This window comes from Electrophorus electricus, chromosome 1 (assembly GCF_013358815.1).
Source record: "Electrophorus electricus isolate fEleEle1 chromosome 1, fEleEle1.pri, whole genome shotgun sequence".
In the NCBI taxonomy this organism is placed as follows: domain Eukaryota; kingdom Metazoa; phylum Chordata; class Actinopteri; order Gymnotiformes; family Gymnotidae; genus Electrophorus; species Electrophorus electricus.
Window position 1 is genome coordinate 2,704,228 of NC_049535.1, and position 12,017 is coordinate 2,716,244.

General features: G+C 39.9%; 2 protein-coding genes across 2 annotated transcripts; both read left to right on the forward strand.

The window, feature by feature from the left end:
- Positions 1–2,960: 2,960 nt before the first annotated feature.
- pth1b (parathyroid hormone 1b) lies at positions 2,961–4,062 on the forward strand. The gene is made up of 3 exons (XM_027012279.2): positions 2,961–3,060; positions 3,156–3,258; positions 3,384–4,062. The coding sequence occupies exons 2-3, from the start codon at positions 3,164–3,166 to the stop codon at positions 3,580–3,582; spliced, it is 294 nt and encodes a 97-aa protein (XP_026868080.1). The 5' UTR covers positions 2,961–3,060; positions 3,156–3,163; the 3' UTR covers positions 3,583–4,062.
- A 255-nt stretch (positions 4,063–4,317) lies between these two features.
- Positions 4,318–11,620, forward strand: btbd10b (BTB (POZ) domain containing 10b). The gene is made up of 8 exons (XM_027012567.2): positions 4,318–4,477; positions 7,192–7,384; positions 7,630–7,918; positions 8,062–8,164; positions 9,087–9,207; positions 9,459–9,656; positions 10,057–10,167; positions 10,635–11,620. Exons 2-8 carry the CDS (start codon positions 7,231–7,233, stop codon positions 10,964–10,966), a joined length of 1,308 nt encoding a protein of 435 aa, XP_026868368.2. The 5' UTR covers positions 4,318–4,477; positions 7,192–7,230; the 3' UTR covers positions 10,967–11,620.
- Positions 11,621–12,017: the final 397 nt, after the last annotated feature.

The following is a 12,017-nucleotide window of genomic DNA, read 5'->3' on the forward strand; positions in this document are numbered from 1 at the left end:
TCACATATTGCCAGTTTCACCCCATTCTTATTATATTATTAAGCAGACATGTCAAGTTTGGACTTTCATTAACATCTGTGCTTAGGTGCTGATAATATAAATAGATATTTGAAGACATATATATGATTGTCATAGCCCATATTTTCATTTTCACTGAGATATATGAGGATTTTTTAACTTTCTGCTGATTCTCTCACTGTTTAGATTGTTGTCTATTATTCTCTGATCATTCTGGTTTTCTTCTGTACCACTTTATTAGCATGTCTATATGCAGCTGTTTTTCATGAATGGTTCTAGTCTAATTTTGATGCCTACATGGCTGTCAAAATGTGGCAGTGGCTAAATTCACAGCCATGAAAATCCATCTTCATGGCACTGACCTATTTTAAATGTTCTCACAGGCGTACTGATCTGAAAAAAAAAAAAAACTTCTCTAATATAAGAGCATGTAGATTATTCCTCAGCAGTCCTTACATGTTAGGATGTGCCACACCCCTGAGACCAGCTGCAAGTGTTATCTTAAGGTCTGTTGAATTAAATATCTACTCTGTTGTCACTTCAATTATGTAAACCCTGCAGTTTTTATTTACCATCTTGGGCTAATAAATCTGGATTTCAGTATCTCAGTCCCTGGATTTGTTTTCCCCTGTTATGGCATATCTTGCTGTATGAGGCCCTTGTTTTTGTCATGTTAACCCACACATCCATGCTTAAAATGTATAGTTAGTGTCATGTGTAGGACACAGACTGATTATTAATTAATAGCTTGATAAGAAAAAAAAACATCTCCAAGTTTGATATATGTAAATTCAAGTTTAACTACAACATTATATCATGGTGTGATCTATTTCAATGTAATTTTTCTCATTCCTGCATTATTCATATCTTGCCAATAAATATCCAAAAATGTGAGAGGCTACATATTCATTTCAATTTCTTGCCTTTATAAAATGTAAAATTCTCCCAGACAGAAATCTTGCTTCAGTTACTTACAAAGAAATATGCCAAGCACAAGATGTACCAAAAAGGTTATATATAGACTCATTTCTATATATCTATCCCATTGTTCCAATTATAGAGGGAACCCTGCATGATGTTCATTCTTCATGGTTGTCATGGCATCTTGGGGGTGACCCCAGTTAATGGTTTGTAAGCAATTCTTCACCTTTATCCTTGCCGAGCTCCTGTGCGCACTGCTGCAGCAACATGCCATTAGTAGGATGACAAGCATTACACCCGCATGAGGTAATGAGAACAGCCTGGTCAGGAGCCTGCGTGCCCAGCCTGCTGCATCTGCAATCAACCTCTTCAGTTGCAGGGACAGCTTTAGGCATAAGCTGTTTACATAGGAAATGTGAAGTCCAGGCTAAATGTGAAATGTGAATTGCTTTCTGAATCTGCTGTGTTCAGTGTGAAATCAGGTATGCTTAATTTCACGGAAGCACAAAGCTGTCAAGGGTGCGTACATTGTGCTCACATAAAAAAAAAAAACATGAATTAAAATGTAGTGCTATTGTAATATTGCAGATTTAATTTAGTTTCACTATTTGGCTGTGAAAATTATTTTGCTCTCATTCAAGGGTATGACTCACACACTATTCCATGTGTGACACAAAAGAACCCAAAGAAATGTTAAAAGCACACTATAACATCATACTAACCACACATCAAATAGGCTATTATTACTATTATTAGCCATCCTATAATGAGCTGCAAGAATGGTTCTACATAACACACATCACACAAATCAACCTTTGCCCTTTGAAAAAGATCCTATGTGTTGCGCTGTCCGTACAATTCCAGGCTATGCACTACACCATGTGGTCATGGGGGTAGAGTCCTCCTGACCTCACTATGTAAGCTACCCCTTGCTGAGTTAGAACGAGCACAGTAAACCTTAAGATGGAGGAATGGGAAATGTACCGTTGTGAAACAAGAGAATCCTTATAAATGCCAAACAGTCCCACCCCTGAATAGAAGACTTTCAGTCCTAAAGGATTTGTTGCACCGCACATTGTTTTGGATCCTTTCTAGAACTCCCTTCTTGTGTCATGACATAGCCATTCCTCTGCCACATTTAGAAACCTTCTCTCATGGTTAACCAATGTGTCCCATGAGAGTATGACAAGGTTGTCCACTTTCCATAGATCATTGTAGATCATGCAAGCATCAGGGAGGCTTTGTTTTACACTGCAATGGTGAGAAAGAGCTGTCTTTTTTTTTTTCTCTGTTTGACCCAGATAACAACAAGATCAAATGAGCGATAATGTACAAACCTGCAAGTTGGATATTAAAACAAATATGCAGAATTCAGGGGGGTTCTGCTGAATTTCCTGTGAAATCCTTTTTTGAAGGCTTGTTTAATGACAGTAGTTTTACAACGGTCACTGTCTGGTAGAAAACAAATGATGGAAAAAATTTAATATCCACAGGATAAATGCCATCTTTGTGCCAGGAGGTGGGCACGTGCTTTGATGGGCAGCTTTCATTTGTCTCTTTGTTGGTTCCCAGCAGTCTTTCTCCTCAGTGTCTATTTCAAACTCAGAAAACCCTAGAACAAAAACTGAAGTATCACCTTCAGTATCAAAGTGACCTTCTTTCATCTGCTTTTATTGCCCATCTGATATCACTGAACTTTTGTTTTCTAGGTACATAACAAAAGTGCACATAAACACAACGTTGGTTCCTGACAGTGAAATGGCGTATTATTGGTCCGAAGGGCGTACCTCCTACCAAACATCATAGCCATCCATACATGACCCAAGTTCAGCAGCAGTTTAATCACAAGAGGTCTTGACTGAGGTGTTGAAAACAAAAGTGGGTGGATGATGGGGTGGGTATTGTGGGAGAAGCTGGGGGTCGGTAGAGGTGTCGTCATGTACATGCCAGTCCTCATCAAAGCACAGGGAAACATTACCATCAATAATCTGGATTGCTCATCAATGACCAAGGGGAGGGGCCTCGGACATAAAAAGGGAGGAACAGACACGTCTGACACAATTACTACACTGACACATGGAGTTTCTCTGTAAAGCACAGCTACGAGCCGGTCCCAGCTTTGTAAGTTCACTTTCTTAAAGATTCATTTAGCATCAAATTTCATTGTAAAAAAAAAAAACTGTTCACCATTCTTATAGATATTTATTATGTTTCAGCTATTGCAATGTTTTCAAGACGTGCCATGGACAAAACCATTGTAGTGATTTTGCTTTGGATCTTGTGCAATCTAGTGCTACATTTGGAGGGAGTACCAGTTGGGTAAGGGGATTTGTAACTACAACAAAATATTTTTTAGTGATTTCAATGTATTCTAACAGCCCAGTTTGTTTCTTACTGCTAATGTTGTTTTGTGACTGACCAATAATAATCCATGCCTCCCACAGCAAGAGGTCCATCAGTGAAGTGCAGCTGATGCACAATGTTGGAGAGCACAAACAAGTGGTAGAAAGACAAGACTGGCTCCAGGTGAAGCTAAAGACTATTCTCATACCTTCCCTCAATGACTCTCAAAAAGGACTAAAGGGAAGAAACAGGACTCTTTTTCCAGTTATTTCACTGCCCAAAGCCCAAACAGGGTCTTGAGCGTATACTGGAAAGTCTTCATGTTTGGTCTTACTAATAAAATACATCAAGAACAAGCAAATTTTTATCAAAATATTCTATCGCTCAAAGTGTTAATTGTCATCACAGAGTCTCTGTGTGGACATTACACTTAAGTCTTTCTTGATAATGTGCACTAATATGCAATTGCTTTATTTATTTTCATTTGTTAATTTATTTCTGCGTTCCACTGTTTGACATAAAGTTAACTTTGTATTTGTTAATTTAATTAATTTATTTATTTTATTTTTTGGTTATTTTATCTTATTTATACAAATGATTTCTAACCATCTAGGGCATGTGAAGGACAGAAATTTTGCTTTGTCTGCCATCCTCTGGTAGTATTTGACAAGTATTTGCATTTTCCATTTATTAAACATTACTTGTAATGTGACCCAAATAAAAAATACTATATCTTTCCTTGTTTACACATAACAAATGGCATTAAAAATACCATCCAAATATGTTGTCCTTAATTTCATGAAATGTCCTATTAAATGATACATGCAATAGACGAATGAATAACTTAGCATATTTACAAAAAGAGGAAGATAAAAGCAACGATGAACTGAACAAGAGTTTAAAGGAGAAACAAAGCAAAACAGAAAAAGGAAGGAAAAAAACAGCAGAACTGCACATAGTGAAAAGTGATCAACTTCTGGATGTTGCCCGCTGCTCTCGCGAGACTTCGATTTGTCATTCTCGTCAGTTTGTGGTTATTTCCTGCCAGCACCAATAGTCAAGGCAGGATCTGTGTTTGCTGGTTTAGAAAATGCGGAGACTTCTCTGGAATTGTTCATAATTTTTTGTTATTTGGTGATCTGATTCTTCTGGCTGAATGCTCTTTCGAATGTCAATGCGTATGACCGTATTAGAGGTAAGTAGTCGTTTTCCTGTGATGAAGATTCGCTGTTTTCATGAATAGCTGTGGTGGTTAACCGTTTGCCTCGAGACGAATTCGTTTTAAATCAGAGCTAACTAGCTAATATAAGCTAATCTTAGCTAAGTGCTAACGAGCTAGCTTAGCTAAATGCTAACGCGTTATCTTAGCTTGCTCGTTAGCATTTAACTAGCGCGTGTCTCAGAGAAAAGCTTTGGCAAACGCCAGCCAGCGGTGTGGCCTGATAGCGTTTCTTTAAGGATGTTAGCCATCATATGTTAGTAATTCTATCTGCCGACATGCTACATGCAACGTTCTGGTAGTCTTTAAAATAGGTTAGCTAGCTGTGCTAACTGTCGTGCGTTAACCGAAAACAGTGACATTAGCTGGTTAATGCCTAGCTAGTTTAGCTACCAAGCTAAATAACGCTAGCTAGACACGTCGCGAAGTTAACTAGTATGTAGCGATACTATTAGCTAGCGTTAGTTAGATGGATCGCTACCCTTAAGTAGAGGTAGATGGCGTTAGCTAACGTTGCTAGCGTTGTTTTTTGTCACCAGCTTCTAGTTTTTCAAAATTCTGTCTTGGTTCACTTTACATTGATTAGGTTTTGTTAGCCAAATCCCAAGTAATGATCTAAGGTTAGTTAGCAAGCTAACATAGCGTTATAGCGTCTATCTCAATAGGATAGCTAGTTAGCTACCTAGCTAACATCCATTGTAATGTCTAGTATAATTATAGGTAGCTAGGTTAGCTGTTATAGATTTTTATATCCTGTTTTTATATGCTGTTAGATTTTTTTCCCCAGAATTTTGTCAAATTAAACTCACATGCCATTGGATGGATCTTTCTCGTGTTGAGTTGATAGCGTCGGCATATTTTATGGTGTTTGAGTTCAGGTCTATAGCTGGCTGGCTAGATAAGTGCAGCCAATGTTTTGGTAACGATACGCCTTAACCTCCTTAACGCTAACTGCCTAGCTAGCTGATTGTAAAAAATACTGTATTGTGCTGAAGAACTTAATCTTGTTTGTTGGACCTACATATATTGACATCACGCCCACTGTCATATGATTTGTGATGGCTGCCTTGCTACATCGGTGACACTGAAAATTGGGAAGTGACTGTCATCGCTTTTTTAAAGTGTGAAACTGTTGAATTTACAGCTATCCTAAATACGAATATATCATAAAGGTTCAAAGTAGGAAAATGCGTTAAGCACAGCAAGTTCCTTGTGCACTTAATAATTATCCATATGGACATGCTTTGAGACGATGGGTTTAAATAACCCACATCCAGGATTCAAAGGTCACTCACTCAAATTTATTAATCCAGGCCTTGGCGACGCCTACGCAGTCTAGATTATTTTTTAAATCTACCGCAGATGCCACACACCTCAAACACTCAAATTGCCTCAAGCCAAGGGGGTTGGAGAGCTGGAACAGAACAAATATATAGACTAGCCTGGATTCCTCAAGAACTGGATTGAGAACCTGAGTTATTGTTTTTAGAGTTATTTAACTAAGAGTTATTGTTTTTAGACATGGTGATTACTCAGGTAAAGATCGATCACACTACAATAGTCTCTCATTTCTGAAAATGTAATTTCCTATTTCCTTTGCCTAACCTAGCAAAGGATTTCCTACAACAAGGAAGAGTAGATAAGACAGAAATCAATGTCTTTAATCAAGGTTGTACCATACTATCCAAATGATCAAATTAATGTCACATTCAACGATCCTGTTTCTTAAAAAGAAACTGAGACTGCTGTCTGAAACGTGGGCACTGTAATGTTGGGTACTGCTTTGGGTACTACTGTCTCTGGTAGTAAAGGAAATCTCTCTCTCTCTCTCTATTTCTACACAGCTTTTGTAATGCCAAGATGGAAACAAATGGGTGGGGATTTTTTTTTTTTTCAGGGTGGTTTAAATAGAAAGGTATCTCTGGAATTTCCTTTTTTTGAAGTTTCAAGGTTTTTTTTTTCTTTTTTCCATTGACTATGAAAGAGCAGTGGCTTTGCTAAAATATTTAATATTTCAACAGAATGTTTTCAGTGTTTTATTTGCAGCTGGTAATATTGGTTTTTGTTAAATTCCTGTTCATAGTATACAGTAATAGTATACACAATAGAACAGAGGTACAGAATACCACGCCATCAGTAGCTGTGGGCTAGGATACGGCCAGGCAGCCCAAACCTAGACAGAAGCAGCTGAGGGTAAAGGGCCTTGCTCAGGGGCCCAACAGCAGCAAATCGGCAGCGGTGGTGCTCGAACCAGCAGCCTCCTAATCATAAGACAAACACCTTAACCCTATTATCATGGTAGTACATTTAGAAGTTAAGATCCCATTTCATGGTATTCCATTAATACAGAGGCAGTCTAGATTCAGACAAAATAAAAGCCAGGACATTTGCTTATAAGCCAGCTCTTTAAGCTTGAATTAGCTGCCCCTTAAACTTTCAAGACTGAAGTACTTTCACTGAATGTTTATTTTCAGACTAGTATTGCTTGTTCCGCTTTGACTGTGTCTCTTTAAAAGGCTGGTTAGGATCCATTCCTTTCATGCTACCGTGTTGCTTAACAGGTGCTGAATTACAATAAGAAGCAACTTGTATGACTGATGTGGTGTTTGACTGATAAGGTTCCTTAATGTAATTTTGTTCTACTAATTGGCATTGTTTGCACATTTTATCTGTGTTTTCCCTCTCATCAGTGAGCCTGCTAGTCGGGATTTAAGACTGACTAGGTAAACATGAGCCTGCACGGTGCCAGTGGAAGCTGTGACCGGTCACGAGATCGCCGCCGCTCCAGTGACCGGTCGCGTGACTCCTCTCATGAGCGAGGCGAGGGCCAGCTCACACCCTGCATCCGCAACGTTACCTCTCCCACACGACAACACACTAGTGGTAAGAGCCCCTTTCCCCCTGTCGCTCACAGCGAGAGAGCATTCACTATGGCTCTGCAGGTGTCTCAACCTAACGTTATTTACCTCCTGTTTGGAAAAGGCCATCATCACCTGTGTTAATAGAATGCCAAATCACTGAAGCAGATTAGCAGATTAGTTCTTTCTGGTGTCAAGTGTTTGGTAACCTAACTCTAGATTCTAGTCCATGTCTGTAAATGGCATGTTGGTCACGTGCTGTTTGCGCAGAGCGAGACGGTGTCTCATCACGACCCGGAAGCCCCAGGCCTCAGAGGGTCTCCCCAAGCAGCTCCAGCAGTAGCAGCGGGGTGGCGAGCAGCCGGAACAGCAGCCTGTCCAGCTCAGAGGGCACCTTCAAGGGCATGGGCGTGGGTGAGATGGTCTTCATCTACGACAACGTCAAGGAGGGGGCCCGCAGCATCCGGACATCGGAGAGGGTCACGCTGATCGTGGATAACACACGCTTTGTAGTGGATCCCTCCATCTTCACCGCACAGCCCAACACCATGCTGGGCAGGTGTGGCAAGAAACAGCTTGGTCCTTTCCAACCATAACATTTGGTCCTGCCATGACTTGGCTCAGTCTCCTAGAAAGGCACCGTTATTTTAGAACTGTTGCTAAAACAGTGAGTAAGTCCTGTTTCTGTCTGTTGTTTTGTAGAATGTTTGGTTCGGGCAGAGAACACAATTTCACACGACCCAATGAGAAAGGGGAGTATGAGGTGGCTGAGGGCATCAGTTCCACTGTGTTTAGGGCCATTCTGGTAAGTTTGATATATCACTGTAAATTTTACAGGAATCTCAGGGAGAAGTGTGTTGCCAAAGATGAGGCATTTTGAAGATTAATTGGCTGAAATTGTTTCCTTATTGGAATGTGGGCATACATGTTTACAACACACAGTGCTGAATTTGGGTGAATCATGAAGGATTATAAAGCCGTTTCTAATGAAGGGCTAATGATTAGACTGTTTTGCTTTTTATGTGTAAGGCATTACATTTGTGTTTTGAAAGCTCACCCTTTTATCAGTTAACAGAAAAAAGGTGAACAAAGTTGATGCTTTTTGATACTAAGACACAAAAATTACCTTGTTGCTTAAGTTTCATGTCAGCGTTCTGTGTTAAATATGGGAAAGTGGCAAGTTCAGTCTATAGTATTCATTCTTTTGGGTAGTATTGCAATAATGTTTTGAACACACTCTCATAGTGAGATTTTCAGTAATCGGGCTAAAACCCCCTTTTTTCAGTATGTGCAAGGTATGGCCTCTGGGCCCTTGGTGCTTAAAGCTGCCACCTGGTACTGCTCCCAAGCCATGGTGTCTTTTACATGGATACAAAGAGGTTGACTTGGAACACTGAACAGAATGCTTGTTTGCTACAGGGCTTTGCTGGAGTGAGAGAGGGAGAGAATCAGTAATGAGACTATTGGGTGCAGTTGACCTCTGCAAAGGGAGGGAGAGTTAAAGTTACGTGTTTGTGAGTGAGAGGTTTTTAACTGCATTTCAGTATGGACACAGAACACAGCAGTTTTATTTGTAATTGAGGGTTCTCCACACCTCCTCGAGTTTAGAACAGAATCAGGACTGTAGGGGCTTTAGCTTCGGCGGTTCTGCTTTTAGGAGCTGATGTGTAAACAGTGCAGCCCTAGTAATGGCTGCCTTTGTTGTCTGTATTATCCCAATCTCACAGGATTACTATAAATCTGGAATAATCCGCTGCCCTGATGGAATCTCCATTCCTGAGCTGAGGGAAGCATGTGACTATCTGTGTATCTCCTTCGACTACAGCACGATCAAGTGCAGGGACCTAAGTGAGTACTTATTTGGATATAAAGTGCAATTTGATCTTGTAATACTATACATAAAACACTGGTAATGCTATCAGATAAAGCCATGTTTCTGCAAAAAACAAAAAAATAGGAGAGGGAGAAGCATCCATCTCTCTCTCTCTCTCTCTCTCTCTCTCTCTCTCTCTCTCTCTCACTCACTCACTCACACCCTCTTTCGCGAGTGCTCTCTCTCACTCTCTCGGCATCTATCTTGATGGTGCTGTTGTCCACAGGTGCCCTGATGCATGAGCTTTCAAACGATGGTGCAAGGCGGCAGTTTGAGTTTTACCTGGAGGAGATGGTGTTGCCACTGATGGTGGCCAGTGCACAGAGCGGCGAGAGAGAGTGCCACATCGTTGTGCTGACCGATGATGACGTGGTGGACTGGGACGAAGAGTACCCGCCCCAGATGGGAGAGGAATATTCACAGAGTGAGTGCCCTCACATGCTGCACTGAGTACCTTCTGACTTACAAATCAGGGTGGTTCTAAATGTTTAATTTCTTTAAAATATTTATTTAATGTTACATTATGTAAATTAAAAGATTTGATTTGGTAGACATTTTAACGGTCTGAAGGTTAAAGTTCCTTAATTTTAAATGTCTTGACCAGAATCATTTTGTCCATAAGTCCGCTTTACTAATCTTTTGATACTTAAGAAAGCCTGAACAAGCATTAATCCCTCCCATTTATGTAATGCAAACAATATATCATTCACTCAGCTAGTTCTGAAAGCAAAAGAGGTACCTTTTATCCATTTGAACTGTTTATATGAGCCATGTTTGACTGTGTCGCTTTGGTTAAGTATAGCTTGCTCATTCGTTTATTTCAGTAATCTACAGTACAAAACTCTACCGCTTCTTCAAGTACATTGAAAACCGAGATGTTGCTAAATCAGTTTTGAAAGAACGAGGACTAAAGAAAATTAGACTAGGAATTGAAGGTAAGCCTCTGTCTTTTATCTGTCCCATTATCTGAATATCTATTTTTTTTTTTTTTAAGAGATTAGTATGCATTTGCTACAATTATATTACTGGAAAAACAATTATTCATTATTAAATTATTATTCATTATTAAGGAAATGCTTTAATATACATAACCCCAGTTACACTGAAGAAAAATAATGATTTCCATAGGGGTCTGTAACAACTTCTCTTAGAATGTGCAGAGAAAAGAGATAAAAATGGGAAATGATGTGCTGTATTACCACCACCAGACAATTTGATTTTAATATATTTAATCGTTCCAATTTTGGATCCTTCCGAGCCGATGTGATGGCTTTAACTTTGCCAATCATCTAATTTGGAGTTTTTACAATGTGTTTTTTAATATAATATTTGTGTTGACTGCACACCACCACCTCCACTGGCACAGTGGCTTAGATAGCTTTTTGTATATGTGCTTTTGTAGGCTACCCCACATACAAAGAAAAGGTGAAGAAGCGTCCCGGCGGTAGGCCTGAAGTCATCTACAACTATGTCCAAAGACCCTTCATCCGCATGTCCTGGGAGAAGGAGGAGGGCAAGAGCCGCCATGTTGACTTCCAGTGCGTGAAGAGCAAGTCCATCACCAATCTGGCGGCGGCGGCTGCGGACATTCCCCAAGACCAGCTGGTGGTCCTGCATCCTGGCCCCCAGGTGGATGAACTGGACATCCTCCCCAACCACCCTCCCCCGGGCCACCACTACAGCAACAACTACAACAACGAGCCTGACCCTGACGCTGCCTCGCCTGCACTCTGAATGCAGACACGCCTCCACCCCCACCCCTCCACCCTCAGCATGCTGCAGCATGGAGCGAGAGTGACACCATAACCGGATTGCCTTCAGCACCTTCTTCACAGCCTTAGAGCCTCAACTATGTAGTCTACTGTACAAGGAAGAAAAAAAAACAACAAAGAAATGATCATTAAAAAAAAAAAAAAATACCCATGAGACTTTAGAATACGGGCATGGGCAGTGCTCTCCTCTTTTCTCTTTTTTTACTTGACCAAAGGAAATTTATTTTTTTGTTAAATGTTTGAAATTAAATTAGCAACCTCACTTATTTTGTAATTGGGCCTGTTGTTTATTTTTCATTATATTCCAACTACTATGGTTTGTATCAGAGTGTATCTTATTTGAGAGGTTTGGGATGTGACCTGGGTGGTGCCACTGTGTTATTAATATATTATTATTAGTTTTATTTTGTTCTCTTCAGATGGAAGCTCTCCCTTAATCCCAGTTTGAGAATGTTCCGCAAGACTCCTTTGCACCACACAACCAAAGGAGTTATTTTTGCCTGCTGTATGAATACAGTGTTTAGTTCTTTTTTCCATGGCAGGACATGCATTTGTGGTCAGGAATCCTCTGTTCAGAGCTTGAGAATCATTATATAAATAAAGTTGTAAAACACCAGCTTTGTATGGTATTAAAATTGCAGTGGTTTTGGGTTCCATGTTACATGCACCTTCAGATTGCATGTAAAAGATGATGCTGAAAAGCTGAAGTCATTACTATGCACTTGCATGCTGCAGGCCAAAAAATATCCATTTTTGCTATTTTAGCATCAGTCAGGTTTATTATTGATCAATCATGATTGTGTAGTTGCATTTAGTTTGACAAGTCATATCAACCTTTTTTTTTATATAAAAATACTTAATTTGCTAACCTGGTATCAATATTATGCAGAGGTTTCATGTTCATCGAACCTGCCAAGTCTGAGTCTTTTTATAGTTGAAGTAATTGGGATGTATGCATGTTTAGGTAGCAAGAAACCAATCCCCACCATTGTCAAGCACAAATCTAAAAGATC